The sequence below is a fragment of the Nipponia nippon genome, unplaced genomic scaffold (genome assembly GCF_047370975.1).
Source record: "Nipponia nippon isolate SJK-2023a ecotype South Korea unplaced genomic scaffold, ASM4737097v1 scaffold_26, whole genome shotgun sequence".
Classification (NCBI taxonomy): Eukaryota; Metazoa; Chordata; class Aves; order Pelecaniformes; family Threskiornithidae; genus Nipponia; species Nipponia nippon.
In genome coordinates this window covers 793,439-814,875 of record NW_028262343.1, presented here as the reverse complement: position 1 = coordinate 814,875, position 21,437 = coordinate 793,439, and the positions used below count along the sequence as shown (strand labels likewise).

At 41.6% G+C, this 21,437-nt stretch overlaps 1 protein-coding gene across 15 annotated transcripts in view; it reads right to left on the bottom strand.

Moving 5' to 3' along the window:
• The window catches only part of LOC148055130 (ankycorbin-like), a 107,253-nt gene that overhangs the window by 68,356 nt on the left and 17,460 nt on the right, over positions 1-21,437 (bottom strand). For 11 of the 15 annotated variants that reach the window (XM_087762423.1, XM_087762424.1, XM_087762422.1 and 8 more), the window contains 2 exons: positions 16,417-16,573; positions 15,466-15,557 (listed from right to left, as the gene is read on the bottom strand). In XM_087762423.1, coding sequence (XP_087618549.1) covers positions 15,466-15,501 — 36 coding nt within the window. In that variant the 5' untranslated portion in view covers positions 15,502-15,557; positions 16,417-16,573. Of the gene's footprint in view, positions 1-9,847; positions 10,010-15,465; positions 15,558-16,416; positions 16,574-18,072; positions 18,111-21,437 lie in introns of those variants that run through there. The other 4 variants (XM_087762420.1, XM_087762430.1, XM_087762432.1 and 1 more) reach the window with 4 other exon arrangements.

The following is a 21,437-nucleotide window of genomic DNA, read 5'->3' as shown; positions in this document are numbered from 1 at the left end:
CTATTTTACAGAGTGGAATTGAATATCCTAACAAGTTTGTTTAGCATAGACAGAAACCACATCCCTGTTCTTGAATATAAATTGTCAGCTTTAAAAACTGGTCCCAGCTGGTAGCTTTCTGTTAGCACTGCTGGTATTCGTGACCAAGTGTCAGAGAAACCTACAGCCCTTGGTAAGGCTAGTTTTAAAACTCAGCAATACAGGTTTGAAGGTCCTGTTCTTGTTCCAAAATTATTTCTTTTGAAATAGTTTTGAATTTGGTGTCATTTTGTTCCCCCCCTCCCCCAAGATGTTTATGCAATCATTCTATAACAGTACACCTACTCCAAGATTACTGAAAGCTAGGAAGCAATCTCCAAGATAAATAAGCTCATCCAAGTTTCATGAAAAACAGCAATTATGTAGACAAGAATAATACAGTGCTTTCACCAAAGGCTGCAGCATGAGCTTAGCTGTTTTGTTTGATCTGTCAAATGCCAAACAGCTAACTGCACTACCTGTTTTAGCAATTTGGAACAGCCCCAGCAGACACTGCCTGATGCCTGGCAGGCACATGGGGGACATGGGAGAGAGGTGCCTCTATGCACATGTCGGAGAAAGAGCAGAAAGGGCAGACTGAAGGCCTGAGTGGAAAAAACACAGGTACTGTGATGAGGTGGAGAAGGAGAACAAAACCAAAAAAAAACACACCACAAAAAACCAAACCCACAAACCATGCAAAAAAAAAAACCCAACAACAAAAAAACCCACACAAACAAACCCACAAACCATGCAGGGAAGCCAGGCTCCAACTAGTTCTGCTGCTCACAAAGGACCTTGTGAAATATAAGAAATCTAAGACTGACTCTGACTCTGCCTAATCTCAAGAAACATTGCAAAATGCTCATATGATGTTTCTTAAAGGGGTCACTTTATTTTCTTACAACTTTTACAGAATATGTGGTAATATTTACAACATAAATCAGGTGGACTCTTTACTAGGAAAGGAGGTTTAAATTGGAAGGTAAGGGAGATCTCTAAAGGAATGTGTTTTGGACTTAACACTAACAGCAGCAACTCCACCCCATCATCTTGCATATAAAAATCATTTGATTAAATCCCTTAAAAACTCTTTATTGAGTCACTGAAGATAGAGAACTGCATGAATACTACAGAGTTAACTACACTGCTTTCAGCTACAGGAAATAAGATTCTCTCCCTGTCATTCTCATCAGCTGAAATTATGTTCTCCCCAGCAAGTGCAGTGCATGGCAGGTCTGGCAAGCTTACATATTAAAAGATTGAGACAGTTAAGTATCAAGTAAGAGAACAAAAATTAACATCAAATGCTGATTTTTCCCACCACTAGGCTTTCTTGTAACAAAGATTAAGAACATTGTAATTAACTTTGCTCATGAAATGCTATGTTCTAAAGTTGGGCCTAATTAGATGCAATATAATTCTTGCCAGAAACAGGTAATGTGTGTCTTTCATCAACTTGGGTGACTGGAATTTATTAATGTTCGACAAGTCCACATAAAACAAATTATGTTTACCTGCTGCTCCACAAAAAAGCACGGCGCCTCTTTTAGGTATGATCAACTGTATTTGGTATTTTATGAGAGAGAAATGTGACTTTCATTTTAGAATGAAACTTTATAAGAGGAGTACCCCTCAAACTGCAAGGGCAAGAAGAGGGAATAAAAAAACCAGCACTAAGCATAGCAAGATCCTGGGCCACTACTAGCTTTCTGTGGTACAAATACATAATAAGCTTGCGGGGAACAGCAAAAGGATATGGAAAGAGGGAAGAAGGCATGGCTTCGCAATGATGCTTTTCATTATAGCAGTAACAACAATTAAGATCTATTGGTAAGCATAATGCCTCAAGGGCAGTGTGGAAAAAGCCACATGAAGAAATGCCAAAAACATCCTCAAAGCTGCAGTAGGACAATGGAGGCCCAGGCTGATGGTAACTCTCCCCAAAGTTAGTGTCTTCTGAAGTTAGTTTAGCTTGAAATAGTTTAAAACTCCACCTACTATCAGCTAAAGAGAAAACAAGGAAGAAAACATGGATGATGATTCATGTCAGTGCAAGCTCCTATTTTTCCATTTCAAATAAAACTCAGGCTTCATGTCAATAGACTTTTTTTTTTTCCTTTTTCTTTTTTTGGTTTTTGTTTGTTTTGCTTCCAACCAAGAACTTTTCTCCAGGGCTCAGCAGTGGTAGGCGATCTCAAATGTCCCAACCCTTTTCCCACAGAGACTGAAGTGACCTCCCCACCTCTGCAGGAGGCAAGCAGTGTTAAAGATCCAGTTAAGGTATTAAGCAGACTTTGCCAGAGTAGTCCTGAAGTAGAAAGAAAAATGGTAGGCTGCCTCCTCTCAGTGTCTCCTCCTACCAAAACCAGCCCAGGAACAAACAGAAAACTGAACAGAAAAGCAGGGAGAAGGAGGGGTGTAACACCAGAAGTTCTATCATTTTGACATACAACCCAAAGCTGCAACAAATCACGTATTTGATAAGGATTAATTGCATGGAAAACCAATTAAGTCTAGAATAACAAGTGTCAGAAAGACTGGAGAAGACCCTCACATTTCATTATAAGGTCCTGCCCACACACCTAGTAAGTTACAGTATTCAACAATCAAGGTTTTGATGTCATGTAGCAGGCACTCAGTCCTAATTGTAGATTCTTAGCATGTTACATGCCTTCCACCCAACCGTTCAGTGTTAATTATTGTTGTAGGTGTTGGATTTCATAACCAGAGCTCCTAGTTCTCTTTAATAATTACTGTTGTGCAAATATTTCTGACTTCTGTAAACACTGTTATAAGAGATCATCTAAGCCAGGCAGTCAGCAAAGCTGCTGAACTCTGGAAAGCCAAATCTTTTGTGGCTTTTGAACACAATGAAGTTACAACTGTGTCTTCTGAATAAGACAGGATCCAAACATTAGTAAGTTTAAACTCCTGAATGCGTACCAACACTACTAGTCAACTTATCTAGTTTTGTCATACTTGGGTTGATATCCAAGTTTGAAAGAGCACAGGATAATGTCTAATGTGACTATTTAAGAGCATTTTAAAGATAAGCAGTAAGTTAGTTTTGGAACTTAAACTTACGTGTGTGTGTTTGAAATGACTCACAAAGAGACAAGACTATAAAAATTTCACATCATGCACACTCTATGAAGGAATTTAGTATATTTCTGTTTCAGCCTTGCATATTCAGTGTGGTAGCATTCTGGCAAACGCAGTAAATATTTGCAAGATTTGCCCTATTAGCATGCCTATAGGTACAACCATCTCATACACCACTAGTAACAGCCACGTTGGGTATGAAAAGATTTATGAACTTTTAGACTAGAAGCCAGGTGTTAAGACAGTGTTCATTACATCTGTTCAAAGTCTCAGAAAGAGATGACTTGCTCTAGCAAGTAACCTTCCCCATAGAGAAAGGCACTTGCCTCACCTATGAATACTAGGAAGTCCAAGATCATGCTGTGTACAGATCACCACACCTCCAGAAAGTAAGCTATTCCACCTGCCGTTCTTTGGAATATCTACTTCCAATTTCTCTTTTCTACAAGGAGATGTTCCTTTGTGTTTCTTAACTGGATATTCATGGTGATAAGCAAAGCCATCAAGGAGATATAAACATAGTCTTAAATATTTCAGTGAGTGTACTGTAGAGAAACACTTCGAAGAAATCGAGGGTTGGGTTTTTTTGTTGCTTTTTGGTTTTAATAGTTTGTAAGAGCATGGATTTGGCAATATTTAAGTTGTCTTTTCAATTTTCTAGACTTACTTCCTTTTGCAGCAGGAGACTTGAAGAAAAGAAAAAAAGAAAAAAAGACTGCTTTGAAGAAAAACATAGCTAGAAACAGAAAAATTAGAATTCACTGAATAAAGTGAATAAATGGGGATTGTACTGCATAAATTCAAATTGCAAATTCCTGAAAACAGCGGTAATGATTGGAAATTGCGATGAATATTCTTGTTAACGTTAAACTATCACCATTTCTAGTGTTAATGAGATAGCATTCCCACCGCTTCTAACAGATCAGAGATGCATATAGCAACATCTCAGTTCCCCCACACCTGGTCTGTATATAGTTGTGTTTAAAACCCAGTCAGTTTTCTTCTTAAATTGCAGGCAGAGGAACTTGAGTGATGTAACTTAACACACTGAAACCTTCACCTATTCTCAACCCAGAAATGCTCACAGCAGCTAAAGCATGCAATGTGAAATAAAGCTGGTTAAAAGAAAAGGGAATTGGTTAGGTAATAGGGGTTTCTTGGCATTCCTTTGAACCATTTCCTGTTCACCCTTCTAGAGTGTAACATAGCCCTAAGAAAATACATCTGACCTCACTCTTCTCAGCTGCATTAAAAAAAGTTTTAAAAGTAATTTAAATATCAGATTGCACATTCATAAACTTAAAAAAAAAAAAAGTTATACATATTATTGCCTTTGTCTTCCAGTAAGACAAGTTGGGTTTTTTGTTTGGGTTAGATTTTCCCTGGGAGACAAGGTCAACAGACTAGGGCACTTCCTGTCTGCAGCAATGCGTGTGCTTATGCAGACATGAGTCTTCTGACAAACAACTGATTTATTTCAAAGAGGGGGTCATTACAATCATGGCATATATCAAGATCACATTCTTTCCTACTTGTTTTGCTTAATCACTATGGATTACTCAAACATACTTGAAAAGAAGATGCATTTCAGCTGTGTGTGAAAACTGACAATTCATCCAAAATCTCACACACACACTGAAAACAGAGGAGGTGGCATGCTCTAGGTCAGACTGTGATCATGCATTGATGAAAACTGGGAGCAAATCTACTGTAAACAATTGAGCTATTAAAACATAAAAGATCTGGTCCTGCAAGGTCCTGAGCACCTTGTCACCAGGATCATAGGCCTCTGCTTTTCAGAAAAGATCATTAAAGGAGACTATCATCAGGGCCATTTATGGCTTCCATATTTAAAATCACCCCTCTGAATCTTACTGATGGAAGTGTCCATGCAAATCTCATGCAGTCCTATCACACATATTTGGGACAAACTCAGTGCCATGCAAGGAAGGTCAAATCTCCAGCAGTGTGTAACAGCAGCACCTCAGCTAACTACCCACAGATTTTAAACAGCAGGAAACTCAAGAGAGAGAGAGAAGTTTACAACAACAGCCAGCAGATATACCAAGGTCAAAACAGTCTGAGGAGTCTCAAGCTATGTAGAGCTGAGAAAGAAGTAAAGCCGGGCATAGTAGAAGCTGGTTTTCTCTCCTTAAGAGAATTTACAGAGCCCCCATGTTTCCACAGTATTCAAGCATTGCAGAATTACTTTTCTATCCACCACAATTACCCCATATAAATATTCTTACACACCTCCCCCTCATTTTAAATATGTGAAACTGGGATAACAAGCACCTGCAAAAGATTACGGAAACCTGCATTGAAAGATGAGGTGTTGAGTCCTTCTAATCTTCTAACCTTTCCTTCCTTTATTGCACTAGCTTGGCAGTTATGCTGTTCACCTAGGAGCTTAAGTCAATTCTAATGGTAAGATTTACAGTACCCATTCACCTCCCTATAAATGAGACAGTACCAAGTTTGTTTATGGCCACCTTCAGTACATGTACAAGCTACTTAAAATTGGTTTGTTTGTTTTTCTTATGTCAAAGAATGTAATTTCATAATTGTGTTTGCTGTATGTATAGAGAGATGAAACAATCCTACATTCATAAAACTGAAGCTACTAAGCACTATATAGTTAATTTACAGACCAATGACAAAACAGGAAAACCAACAACTATTAGTGTTAAAAACAGAAACATAAATCTGCCTTGAATGCAGTCATTAAACCTATGAGAGTTATCCAGGAGATGGGAGAGGGGAATGAGTGCAAGAATTGTTATTGCAGAAGAGCAGGAAGAAATCTGTCATTAAGTAGTATTTATGCATCATTTCTAGGTAGCAGACTTTTTTCTGTTAGCTTATAGACAGACACAACCTGAGTCACCACTGCAGGAAACAGGCAACTTAGCATTTCAAGGACAAATTATAAAGTGACTTGATCTTAATCTAAAAGTATCAGGATACATTAGAGAAAAAAAAAACAAACAAACAAACAAACCAAAACAAAAAAAACCAAAACACCAAACAAACCAGATTATATATCTAAATTCCAGGCATGGAAACTCCCTTGTAGGGACTGGGAAAAAATAAATCATGGCAGAACAACTACGTTCTTATGCTACTAGAAGAAAACCACTAAAAAACACCAACTACATTTCAGCCACATGTTAAGTTACTAAATTCGCCTTCCTGGTCCCTGAAGAACACTTACCTAATGTTCTTCCATTTCATATCAGAAAATCCCAGACTGGACATGGTGCCTTCCCTTCAACAACACTGCACAGCTACACAAAGTAGATAATATGTATTTTACAAGCTGAAACAGCAGCCATAGTTGCTTATTTGCCCAAAACTGTGCAATGAGTTAGTGAATGACAAGAGCCTGGAAACAAGCTTCTATAGCCATAGGATCATCCCATGTTCCCCCAGCTAGCCTAAATTAAAATAAAAAAAATAAAGCAGGTTTGGTGGTTACCACCTAATATGTAATGACTAAGCAAGCATCCACACTTAAAAAAAGAGGGGGGGGAGGAAATACCATACATTATCCCAAAGTCCTAAAACCAGCCATCACGGCACGCTCAAAACACAGAGGCAGTGTTCAGCTTGCCAGGCACCGCTAGGGCTGGCAGGGCAGACCAGTGTTTGTGGCCAATCAGTGACTAATCAATGTTTCCTTTCACACAGCCTCCAACCCTTCCTCCAGCTTTAGATGAGTGAGTGAGCAAGAAGTCTGAGATAACAAAGTTGACAGGCCTGGGCAGGCAGCACCTGCGAAAAGGAGACACCTTTCCCTTTCCCCAACCTATATTTACAGAAGAATCATTAGCCCCAAGTCATTCTGTGTTGGTAAGAATATGACTCTAGGGCGAATAATAAATGGGAGATATTATTCCTCACATAATTTGGGGCACAAGCATGGGTGGAGATGGAAGTCAAAAGGAAAGCACAGCACAGGAGCTGCATGTCATTTCCTTAATGCAGTGGTTCTGGGACAAACACAGGTGTGGAAAGCAGAGCCCAGATGAGGGCAGTGTGCTACCAACAGGACAGAGAAACTGCAAGTGGATGAGTGAGATCAGCTCTGCAGGTTTGATCTGACACTCATTCAGCCCCAAAGCTTCTTCTGACTTCAAACGCAGGCTTTAATAGAGTTGCACTTGCTATACAACTACACTATAAGGCTGGCTGATTAGAACTGCAACTGTCTGTGATCAACCCAATCTCTGGATGAACACTACACACTTCACAGACATGGGACTAGCACCAGACAAAGGAATCATGAATTTATAGCTGACAATGACATTACAGACTGACAAAGACTAGCTGGGAACCCAACCAAGATGTTCTCTACCATACTCCACACTATAATCCTGTTTTAGGAAATAACTATGTGTTTATTCAAAGTAAGCCAACTCCAACCCAAGTTCCTCTACTACAATTTCAAACACTACAGCACAATTCTCATTTAACCTATTCCCTTTCCTTTCTGTCCCAACCATGAGAAAACGTAATCCAGGAGTGCAGCTCAGACTGGGATCCACCTGGCTAGAGAGCAGCTCTGTGGAAAGGGACCTGGGGGTCCTGGTGGACAGGAAGCTCAACATGAGTAAACAGTGTGCTGCTGTGGCCAAGAAGGCCAATAGGATGCTGGGTTGCATCAACAAGGGCATCACCAGCAGAGATAAAGAAGTCTTTATCCCTCTCTACTCAGCGCTTGTCAGGCCACACCTGGAATACTGTGTACAGTTCTGGTCCCCGTTATACAAAAAAGATGTGGACAGGCTGGAATGGGGTCCAGAGAAGGGCCACCAAGATGATCTGGGAAGCCTGCTGTATGAGGATAGGCTGAGAGAGCTGGGTTTGTTCAGCCTTGAGAAAAGGAGGCTTAGAGGTGATCTCATCACCATGTACCAGTACTTAAAGGGTAGCTACAAAGAAGATGGAGACTCCCTTTTTACAAGGAGTCACATGGTGAGGACAAGGGGTAACGGGTACAAGTTACTCCCAGGGAGATTCCGATTGGACACGAGAGGGAAATTTTTCACAATGAGAACAGTCAATCATTGGAATAATCTCCCCAGGGAGGTGGTTGACTCTGCTACGCTGAACACGTTTAAGGCTCAGCTGGACATGGTGCTGGGCCATCTTGTCTAGATTGTGCTTTTGCCTAGAAAGGTTGGACCAGATGATCCTTGAGGTCCCTTCCAACCTGGTATTCTATGATTCGATGATGATTCATTTGGAGATGCTGTAGGTTGTTTCTAGAATATCTGCAAGTTATCTAGCCTCATACACACTGCCAAGGCTATGTACTTTCCCATCCAGAGCTAGCCGATCAGCAGACGTCCCACAAGAGCCCAGTTATTCCTTCTCACAGAACAGTTTAAAGAATCATACAATGGTTTGGGTTGGAAGGGACCTTAAAGATCATCTGGTTCCAACCCCCCTGCCATGGGCAGAGACACCTTCCACTAGGCCAGGTTGCTCAAAGCCCCATCCAACCTGGCCTTGAACACTTCCAGGGAGGAGGCATCCACAACTTCTCTGGGCAACCTGTTCCAGTGCCTCACCACCCTCATAGTAAAGAATTTCTTCCTTATATCTAATCTAAATCTACCCTCTTTCAGTTTAAAGCCATTACCCCCTTGTCCTATCACTATGCTCCCTTGTAAAAAGTCCATCTCCAGCTTTCCTGTAGGTCCCCTTCAAGTACTGGAAGGCTGCTATAAGGTCTCCCCGGAGCCTTCTCTTCTCCAGGCTGAACAACCCCAACTCTCTCAGCCTGTCCTCATACGGGAAGTGCTCCAGCCCCCTGATCATCTTCATGGCCCTCCTCTGGACTCGCTCCAACAGGTCCATGTCCTTCTTATGTTGGGGGCCCCAGAGCTAAACGCAGTACTCCAGGTGGGGTCTCACGAGAAGGGAGTAGAGGGGGAAAATCACCTCCCTCGACCTGCTGGTCACGCTTCTTTTGATGCGGTTACCAAAATAGTAACTCTGACCCTACAGCTTCAACTGTCCCTCATCTCCCCTCCCTTTCAGACCTTTTCTTTTTTCCTTCCGTTTTCCCCTACCCTTATCTATCGGTCTTTACTTGCCTTCTCCATTACATTACATTCCTAAGCCAGGTAATAGATAGCCCTACCAGAGGGGATGCAGTACTGGACCTGGTGGTCACCAATGTAAGTGAGCTCATTGGTGATGTCAGGATTGGAGGCAGCCTGGGCTGTAGTGATCACACACTGGTAGAGTTCACAATCCGGAGATGTAAGGGTCAGGTAAAGAATATAGTCAGGACCCTGAATTTTAGGAAAGCAAACTTCCAGCTGTTCAAGGAGTTAAATCAACAGGACCCCCTGGGAAATGGCCCTCAGGGACAAGGGAGCGGAACAGAGCTGGCAGGTCTTTAAGGACGCTTTCCATAGGGCACAACAGCTCTCGATCCCCAGGTGCAGGAAATCGGGCAAGGAAGGGAAGAGGCCGGCATGGCTGAGCCATGACCTGTGGGTCAAACTAAAGGGCAAGAAGAGAATGCACAGACAGTGGAAGCAGGGACTGGTATTTTGGGAAGAATACAGGGACACTGCCCGGTTGTGTAAGGGTGGGATCAGGAAGGCCAAGGCTCGGCTGGAGCTGAACCTGGCGAGGGATGCAAAGAATAATAAGAAGGGCTTCTATAGGTACATTAACCAGAAAAGGAAGGTTAAAGAAAGCATACCCCCTCTGATAAGCAGAAGTGGTGAGCTGGTAACAACGGACGAGGAGAAGGCTGAGGTACTCAACGACTTTTTTGCCTCAGTCTTCACTGGCAACCTCTCTCCTCACACCTCCCGAGTCAATGGGCCATTTGACGGGGATCAGGGCGGCAGAGGTCCTCCCACTGTAAGAGAAGATCAGGTTCACGACCACCTGAGGAACCTGAACATACATAAGTCTATGGGTCCCAATGAGATGCATCCCAGAGTCCTGAGGGAATTGGCTGATGTAGTTGCCAAGCCACTCTCCATGATATTTGAAAAGTCATGGCAGTCAGGTGAAGTCCCTGGGGACTGGAAAAAGGTAAACACTGCACCCATTTTTAAAAAGGGTAGAAAGGAGGACCCTGGGAACTACCGACCTGTCAGCCTCAGCTCTGTGCCTGGGAAGATCATGGAACAGATCCTCCTAGAAGCTATGCTAAGGCACATGGAGGACAGGGAGGTGATTCGAGACAGCCAGCATGGCTTCACCAAGGGCAAGTCCTGCCTGACCAACCTAGTGGCCTTCTATGATGGAGTGACTGCATCAGTGGACAAGGGAAGAGCTACGGATGTCATCTATCTGGACTTCTGTAAGGCCTTTGACATGGTCCCCCACAGTACCCTTCTCTCTAAATTGGAAGGATATGGATTTGATGGGCGGACTGTTCGGTGGATAAGGAATTGGCTGGATGGTCGCATCCAGAGGGTAGTGGTCAATGGCTCGATGTCCAGATGGAGACCAGTGACGAGTGGTGTCCCTCAGGGGTCCATACTGGGGCCAGTGCTGTTCAATACCTTCATCAGAAGGTATGAAGAAGCGTGGCCAGCACGTCGAGGGAGGTGATTCTGCCCCTCTACTCTGCCCTGGTGAGACCCCACCTGGAGCACTGCATCCAGCTCTGGGGTCCTCAGCACAGGAAGGACATGGACCTGTTGGAGCAGGTCCAGAGGAGGACCACAAAAATGATCAGGGGGCTGGAACACCTCTCCTATGAGGAAAGGCTGAGAGAGCTGGGGCTGTTCAGCCTGGAGAAGAGAAGGCTGCGGGGAGACCTTATTGCAGCCTTTCAATACTTAAAGGGGGCCTACAAGAAAGATGGGGGCAGACGTTTTAGCAGGGCCAATGGCAATAGGACAAGGGGTAATGGTTTTAAACTAAAAGAGGGTAGATTCAGACTAGATATAAGGAAGAAATTTTTTACAGTGAGGGTAGTGAAACACTGGAACAGGTTGCCCAGAGAGGTGGTAGATGCCCCATCCTTGGAAACATTCAAGGACAGGCTGGATGGGGCTCTGAGCAACCTGATCTAGTTGTAGATGTCCCTGCCAATTGCAGGGGGGTTGGACTAGATGACCTTTAAAGGTCCCTTCCATCCCAAAGCATTCTATGATTCTATGATTTTCCTTTACCATTAAAAGAGATGCTATAGAACTTATGGGCTGATATCGCCCCCCTCACAGAGGGGGACAATTTTAGAAGTAGTCTGAGCACATTCCTATTGTCAGTAATGAAGAAAAGATACTACTTGATCGCAAGAGGTTCACGTTGAACTGACTGCAACAGGCAGCAGGTCTTACTCTATATACTGTAGGACTCGGAACATGTTTAACTTCTTTCCTGCACAAAGCATTTAAGCTTTGGCTGGGAGAGCAAGCTGACTAGAGCAGAGTCTTATGCTGTCCAGAACTAGAAGCATGAAGCCAAATAGCTCCAGAGCAGAAAATGGGGTGGAAGGTAGAACCCTTGACTTCTGACAGAAGGAGGCAGAAGCAGGAGCCTCCTTTTCCAAGAAGAGGTGGTTGAGAACAACCTATACATTCCAGAGATCGTCTCCCCCTACACACTGTAGAGTGGAATCCAAAATTATTACTGAAAAACACAGTAAACTGAGGGAAAGCTATGATCATGATGTGTTTCAGGCTTATTTAATTCAATACCCAGTAAAAGAAGGACACCTAAATAAAACCAAGTTTCAGTAGTTAATTTTCTAAATAATTGGGTAAAGTGATCAGACAACATTGCTATTTCACTTTTTAGCCAGAGTGAACTCTGTATACGGTTTTTTTGTCACAATTACCCTGAAAGAAAGTAGTACATGTACACAGGGTGGATAGTGCAATTTTCAGCAATCCCATGCTCCTTTTTAGGTTAATTGTAGCTTTTAGTGGATAAAAGAATTTAAGGGCTGTTTAATAGAGATTCTGCTTTATTATTTTTAAAGTTGCCCCACCCAAGTTTTGTTCTCCCACACATTCACTCCAGAGCACATGGGAACACAGCAATTTCAATGGACTGTATCTTTCCATTCCAGATTCCCGCGTAGCATTTTATACTTTAAAAACTGTTAAATGGAAGCCTACTAGTTAGAACATTGGGCATTAAAAAGAAGGATTTCACAGCAATTAAATGTTCCAAGGGAAAAGGCTTCTCCAAGCATGGGAGCTGCCTGCGCACACAGAGAGTGAATCAGGTAAGGTACAGTGGAGCCGAGCAGCAAAAGTGCAAAGTGCAAAGCCACAAGAGGAGTCACCCTCCCATCTAAGAAGAGTCATGCTCCCATCTCTCAGCTGTGGACTATATCAATTCCGCTAAATATCAGAATTAGCAACCTTATTTACTTGTGTATTCCCGCAACTCCTTTGCTGGCACGCCCACCCCTGTGCTTTTTAGGCCAATAATATCAAGGTGTGATTTGACAAAGCAGCTAAGCCAAGCAACAGCTGCAGAAAGGGAAGTCCTGCCGCTCCTCCTACTTTAACCACTCCTCTCAGGGCTGACCCTACAGTGAAACAGAGCAGGGAGTTAACCAGCTAAAACTCACCCCGCAAAGTCATTTTCCATCACTATGTCCCTGAACTGACTCACTGCAGGGTCAGATACCCTCAAAACCAGAAGGGCAGAGATGAAAGAAGAGGGAGCAGGGACATCTCTTTTGGAAGCTGCAAGACTGGTATAGCTATAGCACCAAAGCAAAACCCTGCATCAGGGACACAGAGATATATGCACGAGTATCAGCAGTTGTGCCCACTTTCAATTCAGCCACCCCAGAACAGCCTAGAGAGCTTTAATACATCAGTGAAGTTTCTTATGCGGTCTTCCTTCTAGCATACAGTTTTGTTATCAGCCTTACTGCTGGAGAAGTGTTTGAGTAATTCCAGTCTCCCACACACACCTTTAAGACTTATTCCTATTCCTCCCCTGCTTCCTATTTTTTATGCTAATACTGAGGCTAAAAAGAAGGGTAACGTTCCCTCCCCCAAGACACCTCCAGTTCTACAGAATAAGACATTAAAGACTTCCTCCAGAAATAAATACAAGGGAGGTAGGATGAGAAAAAGAGTCTCTCCATCCCTGCTGACTTTACCCTTATCCCCAATCTGAAAGCAGTTACCACATTTTATATATTGAGATACAAATAAGACTAATTCCAATTAAAACCACCTCCTCCTCACAAATTATAGCTAAGAGAAGTGAAGGCTAATTTTCCTTGCTTATCTTGCACAAAATATAGAACAGCTCCTGTTGGCTGTTTTGAATTATGCCCTTAAGGTTTGGCTTCAACACAGAGGAAGCCAGACTGCCACAGATTTAGACTGCTGTGCCCTTAGAGCTACATATCTAAATTTTAGGTATCTGAAAAATCCTTTGTGGTCAACTTTGTCTCCAGCCAGTAGACAGCAGTAGTATCAAAACAGCAGTTACTTTCAGATTCCACTTGGTTTGGGGAAGAGGTATGAGTAAGTTATCAAGGATAAGTGAACCAGTACAATTTATAACAGTGGGTGGACTTGCTACAGCAAGATCTAGTTGCATCACGCATGTCACAGCCTTTGCTCTGGAGCAGCAGCCCCACCAACTAGCATAAAAGCATGAATAAAATCATCCTAACACACAGGCACACCTAACTTCTATAATACCAAGTGTGTTCATACATTAGCCAAGGGACTGTTCTCATTACTCAAGCAGATGCCTATGAAAAGTTTTACTGGTGTAGGTGAACTCAAATAGCAATTGCTGCTATTTGTCACAACAGCAGCAACAATTTCTAATCACAAAATTCTAGCAATTCTAGACTGAATGGCATATTCAGTTAGATGAGACACTAGAGACTTGTGACATGATTTTTATTTGTTGTGAAGTGGCATGAGACTCCGTGCCACTGGCTGATTCAGTCTGGTGACTAGCAAAAGCCAAACACTGCTTAAGTAGTTAAAAGGATTATACTCTGCTCCCAAAGGTTGACATATTTAGCTTGGTTATAGAGCTGGTCTTTTTAGAAAGAGCTCTTGCTAAACTGAAGGAGTAGAGCATCCACCAATGCTGCTGCTAGGAAGCCAATACCACAGCTGCCTGCAACCAATGCTAACCTGTAGCTCAAAAGACTTTTTAAGCAGTAATCAGCACATCTGCAGATCACACCACAACAGCATCTCTTCCTTCTTCCCAGCTACTGAAGTGTGTTACAAGCTGGCTAAAGACACTACTCTAATGGTGTGCCACGAGACCATCTTTACATCAAAGCACAGCCTGTACTACTCCTGAGTGCAGTGTGTAATGATATTCCTGAACATCAAAACTTCTAAAAGAAGCTCCATTTTCAAACCTAATGCATCTTCACCAAACATGGCTTCTCTAGGATCCTGTGGGAATCTGGCCATGACAAACAACAATGCATCACTTCTTTCAAAGCAGCACACAAATTCAGGATGAAGGATAGAACATTACATTCTTCACAGATCATGGAGATTTGTTACAACTTCCACACAAAATCTGGAAAGTCAATTAAACACAAAGTCACCTATTTCACTGACTGCTCACTGCACTATCACATGAGCATTAACATTAATGCATGACAAGAAGCTGGAATGAGTAGTGGTAGGAAAAGAAAGACAAGGACAGGACTGGACTACAGCAGTCCTGCTGCTCCAAGGGAAGTATGCTTATTATACAAGTTCAAGCTTGGGTCTCCACTACTACTACTAACAAGAGACAATATATGATGTGCAACCCAACATCTCTCTAAATGCAGTTCTGAAGAGGCTCCTGTAGGACCTCCATATTTATGTCTGTCATCCTCACTTCTCTAGCCTCATATCCACCTCTCCTCTGGCACTGGAACTGATAAGCCACAGCTGCCCTAATTGCACAGCTGGTTCCTGTATTCTTGCTGACAAAGAAACCCTGCCACAGACTGAGGAGAACTTTCGTTAAGTGCTCAAACACCACACTGATAAGAATGGTATTATGCTTAGACAGAAATATGATCAGGCAGTAAAGTCCTTAGTAGGCTTAATCCTGTATCCGGAACAAAGTTTCAATCTGGACACCAGCACAATCTAACAGAAGTTCTGCAGACCCCACACACGTGCATGATTCAGTTATAGGGAGCAAGGTAATGAAATATTATTAGTTTGCATAACAGAATTGGACTCCAAATAGAAACAGCCTACTCCATACTGTACTCAGCTGTCACCTTTGTGCTTGGAAAAAGTTTTTCTTCTCTGTAATTCATTAACCTACAACCTTATCAAGGTGGGAGTGAAGAACTTGTTTCCAGCATGGAAACCAGTGGTCAAACCAAGCAAAAATACTTACGTCACTCTTCCTGAATTTTGCTTTTAAGCTCTTCATGCTGATCACATTCAACCTTCCAAACCTTTGAGGAGCTTTTTATCCTTCTTCAATATCTAAAGAAAAAAAAGAAAGAAAAATAAGATTCCAACTTGATACTGTTCAGTTCACTGGCAGCCAAGTCTGAATTGAATTTGCATACCTATATCACCTTTTGAGGGTTTAGCCCTCAAGCTCTAAACTTTCTGTTTCTCCAAACTTAAAAGCAAGCCTAAGTCTGACCACAGAATAATAGAGCAAATCTTTACCAAAAACTCAAATGTGTATCATGTTATAGTAGCTACCTCTCGCCATAATTAGATCACCAACATGTTCACGTACATTACATGTTCATGTAAGCAGCTTTCTCTGCCCACTGCCTATTTTAACATTATCATCAGGGCAGCCATTTGTAAAGTGGAAAAAGCAGAAATAAGTATGCAAAGTCATTCAATTAAAACTTCACTATCCTACAACTGTGGGTGTGCACTGGGTAGCAGAAGTACCACACTATTGTATGTATAAGTTTACCCACTAACCAAATTCAAAAGTATACTTAAACCATGCATGACACATACTAATACAGCTCAACACAACATAGCAGATGGAACCATCTGAGCAAGAACAGAGGTTATCACTGGAAGAACTGTATTCTTGGAGTCATGGCTAGTTTTAATTTGACAATGTACTACTTCCTTTCAAATGAAGAAAAGCAGCAGTTGCACAAACATATATAACCAAAATTACAGACAAGCTGCAAGCTCTCACAGGGAAACAGGAAGCAAGTACCTAGGGCAAAGTTTCCTACAGAAAGCTTCAATATACAACATATTACCAATCCAAGACAAACATAATGGCGAACAGCATGTTAAAGTAGCATGGCAATGTGTTATTTCCTAGAGCACAATAGAAAAACTTAATGAAAGAGCAACATACTTCTGACTGGGCAAAGCCTTCTATACAAAAATGTTCCAAATTTCTAGTTTTACAGTATGCTCACTCATCTACCAAGTTTTAGCTGCTATACAAATTCCTTCTGAAGGAACAGTTTAAAGTAAAGGATGTTCAGCTGTATAAACTTCTTCCCTCCACCCTAGAAAAAAAAAAGAAAAAAATAATATTACAAGTCTATCCAGATAAATAAATAACTGAAATGAGGACTGGAGCATAAATTCAAATAGGTCATGCAGGGTCACTAATGTTTCACATCACTCTTCAGAAACAGTAGATCACAGTTTGATAAGCAAAGTGAGATTCAATTGTTTCATAAAAGTAAGCCCCTTATTATTATGAAGCAAGTTGCTATGTTCTACATGATCACTCTACTATGAGTTAAGTGTAGAGTATATACAAATGCTTCCACAAAATACAATGCTGAGCACCATTCAGGAATAGCGATTAGTGCTAAGTAAACATGTCATTTAGTTCAACCCCATATTTATCTGGCAGCCATTTAAGACAAACACTAGTACATTTCTTAAAAAAAAACCCAAACAAACAAAAAATCCCATACACTGTATACACACAAATACATTTCCCACATAACACACACCTCCAACAGGTAATCTGGATGGGATAATTCTGTAGGCTGTTAAAATATCATTAAAACTAATTAAATTACTAAGTCTAATTAAACAGTCATTCTGAAGTCATATCAGATTCCTGACTGCTTTCAGGTATATGAATGAGGGGTTTCATTTGAAGTTCTTGCTTTTCATCTCAAAGAGAATGGGCTTGTGGCATTTTAATTCTTTACCATGCAAAAGGAGAAAAAAAAAAAAAAGTTGCAGAAGCTTTTCACTCCCTGGCTTAAGTGAGAATTTCTTAGCTTTTTCTTGGGCTGAATGGAATATTTGTAAAATAGTAACAAAAATATAACAAAACCAAAAAAGCAAGTTTTGAACAACCAAAAAGAAGGAATTATTTTAGGTTGTTCTGAGACAAGCATACCACTTTATTTCTGCTACACCTACTCAAACTTTGGAGAAAGTGTGAAATTGCACAACAGCTGTCATAACCTGCACTGGAAAGGAGCCTGAACCTCAGCAAGAGCCCAATAATCTCCTAAATTGTTCTCTAGCATCACCAAGGATGATGAGCATTGCAAAGACCAGAAATGCCAGGGTACAGAGAAGAAAAATGCCATTACACTTATCTGGCCTTTTTTTCATACCATGCCAGCAAAAAAAAAAAAGGAGAAGAAAAAAAGAAAATGGAGGCCAAAATCCCAAAATGTTTTTAAAAATTTTGGGAAAAACAGAACAAAACAAAACCACAATTAAAAGGAACTTTAAAAGCTGAGAAACATCATACAATATCCAACAAAATCCAAAACTTAACAGGACTATTTTAAAAGTTAAACATATTTGACAAAAAAAAAAAAGTAACCAGTTTAATTAAACCATTTAATAAAATATAAGGAAATCCTTTGCATGGGGAACTGAAAACAAGAAATCTGTCCTCTCATCCCTTCTCACCCCCTCAGCATTTTTGGTTCTCATGAACGAAATATTTGTTATAACTCCCATGAAAGATAAAGTACTCAACTAGAGGGCTATGGGGGAAATGACAACTCCTTGTAGGTATACGCACAGAACAGCTGCAAAGCTGGACTCTCTTCTATGAGGAACCTGTAAATACAGTCTAATTAACAAGCTTTGCAAGCACTCCTAGCATGAGACTTTTCCCCCTTTTGAGGAAGGAAGAAGGGAGGCAAGCTGTGTTTCTGTTAGAAGCCAACTTATTTTTCCCACAGGACACTTCACCTCTTGCGTAAGTGCATTTTATACACTGAACATGAAACTTAAGTCTGCAGCATAATTAAAAAAGCATGCATAAGCACACAAAAACAGCATTCCTGGGTTTAGTGTGTGTCACATCTGTATTTCTCCATAAGAGATAGTTAAACACAAACATTAAGATTACAGCTTGTGCATCATAATGCAGGTCAGCATCCTGATTTAGCACAGCTTTATGACAACTGTTCATTTGCCGGGGGGGGGGGGGGGGGCAGGATAAAGGAAGCACTATTAATACACTACTGTTTTACAAGATAGGAAACTACTACTAGAAATTCACTAGGGAGCATCAGGACACTTCAAAACAGTACTTCTGCAGTAAATCACAGGTATTAACAAGAAGCAATCTCTAATAGCATCATTTCTCCGCTTTCAGAACAAGTGTGATAATAAATACCGAGCGCTGTCATTTTGTAGCTGCAGCAAGTTAGCAGTAGAGAAGTACTTAACTCCAGGGATTCTCAACAGCTAATGCTGATCACATGCTTTTAACCATTAGCTCCAAAATTAAATATCTAGTCCTCTATCTCATCTTCCTTCAGCTTCATGTTCAGAAATAGCTTTCAGGAATACAAGCCATAGAAAACATCTTTAGGTGGGTGGTAAACCTATCTAGCTAAAACAAGAGACATTGAAGTGGCGGTAATCTTCAGCCTCAATTTCATTGAAACTGTGTTTAAATATACAATACAATCCTTAGGTTTAAACATAGGAAACATTTGAATAATCTTCCCCACTCATTTACAGTGAGATTCATGCAAACCACAGTAAACAACCATACTGACATATTTTTTTCCTTTCATTAAATTGCATTAAAATCAGAGCAAGGTCTTTCAAACAATGTTACAATTAACTCCTTGAATGGCCAAAGATCCAGTGATGCAACAGTAAAACAGCCTTAGCTTTACTAAGTAAAACTACAAGTTTACAGTAAAACAGTATGCTATGCACACTGTGCATGCCAATGACAGTTACCCTTTACTGATAAGTGAATGCTGAATTCAATTAATTTTAGGTGTCAAAAATCTTGCACCTCTTTCAGAACACCCTGAGAAGCCTCCATCTCAGACAGTGCTCTTCTGCAGCAAAGCATCATTCATAATGTCAACTAATTTCCCATTCCACTACCAAAAATACTTAAAAATTTTTTTTCACCTTGTGAAGTTACAGAAAAGAACTAGAGACTCCATGCAAGATCTGGCAACATAAAGAGGAAAAAAAAATAATGAAAAAGGGTCTGGAAGAATACCATTGCTGCCATACACTTACATCTCCTTTGTGTGAATACACCTACACTCACAGGAGAAAATAAGGGGCCCCATAAGTATCTTCTCCCAAAGCACTACACCACCATTTATTCTCTGGATGACCACTTTCTTTCTAAATTACAAGCCCTGCTCTGACCCAGGAGAACAAGCCTTTGCGGCAGCCAGCACTGCAGAGCAGCCAGAGGCATCCACAGTACTAGCATTTCTTCTGCTGCCCACCTTCAGTACCCAACTTCTCAAACGCTTCACATGCCTGAGCTCCCCTGACCTACTATCCAATACCAAGAACATGCCCAAACCCAAGCTTCTCCTTAGCACTGCCAAAGCCACTGTACCACCTGAAGGCATTAGCCATTGCCCAGCCTCTTTGGTTGTTTGCACATGAATACAGCAAGCCCATACTGTCCTAAAAAAATCCACCCAACACTTCATCTTTGACTACCTTCTCATTTCCATCTAGCTGAGCATATTCTTCTCTTTATTTCTCAGGCCAAAACAGAGAAGCACATACAATGTGACCAAAAGCAATGGGAACATTTCTCCACTCTTTATCAGCTCAGTTTTTCTGTCTTGAGTAAACCATCCTCCTATCATAGGAAAAGTCAAATGGAACAAAATTTTATTAAACTTAATGTCACCTATAAAGACAAATAATTCTTTGCACAAGAGTGCGAGTAATTTATACACAGTAAATCCCACTCTAAACAGAATCAGACATCAGAGATAGCAGGGGCCTTGGATAACTTCATATAATCCCTCTATCTGTTCACAAATCACTGGCAAGGATGTGCTGAACCATACAAATTTAAGCATTTGAGCCCAGAACTTAGAGCTCCATAGATACTGCTTCACTAACAAATCTACAGCTATGGCTCCGCCCTCCAGAATGCTTTGCATCAACTCTCTACTCTTACACTTCCCCTTGATATTCAGAATTTGCAAATGTTTAACATCATTTTTAAAGGATTCAGCTTAAGCAGTACCAGCCTCTGTGGATGTTAAACAATCAATACAAACCCATGTAAGACTGTTGATGTGGGGATACGGCAGTTTGTTAAACAGTGTTTTCAAAACCATTTCTAGACAGCTAGGAGAAAGCTTGCATCAACAAGGCCTTAGACACAGTGAACTACAGAAGTTTAGAGAGAAAAAAAAAAAGCTACATTGCCCTGATTTATTTAGAATATCTCAAGTTGGAAGGGACCCATAAGGGTCATCGAGTCCAACTCCCTGATCCTCGCAGGACTACCTAACACTAAACCATATGACTAAGAGCATCGTCCAGATGCTCCTTGAATTTTTGACAGGCTTGGTGCCATGACCGCTTCCCTGGGGAGACTGTTCCAGTGACTGACCACCCCCTCAGTGAAGAACCTTTTCCTAATGTCCAATCTGAACTTCCCCTGACGCAGCTTCATACCATTTCCTCATGTCCTATCGCTGGTCACCAGAGAGAGGAGATCAGCACCTCCCCCTCTGCTGCCCCCCTTGAGGAAGTTGTAGACTGCGATGAGGTCACACCTCAGCCTTCTCTTCTCCAAGCTGAACAAGCCAAGTGACCTCAGCCGCTCCTCATAAGTCCTGCCCTCGAGATCTTTCACCATCTTGGTTGCCCTTCTCTGGACACACTCTAATAGCTTGATGTCCTTCTTATATTGAGGCACCCAAAACTGCACACAGTACTCGAGGTGGGGCCACACCAGTGCAGTGTAGAGTGGGAAAATCACCTCCCTCGACCTGTGCTCCCTATGCTGTGCTTGATGCACCCCAGGACCCGGTTGGCCCTTCTGGCTGCCAGGGCACACTGTTGGCTCATGTTCAACTTGCCATCCACCCAACCCCCCAGATCTCTTTCCGCAGGGCTGCTCTACAGCCTCTCGTCCCCCAATTT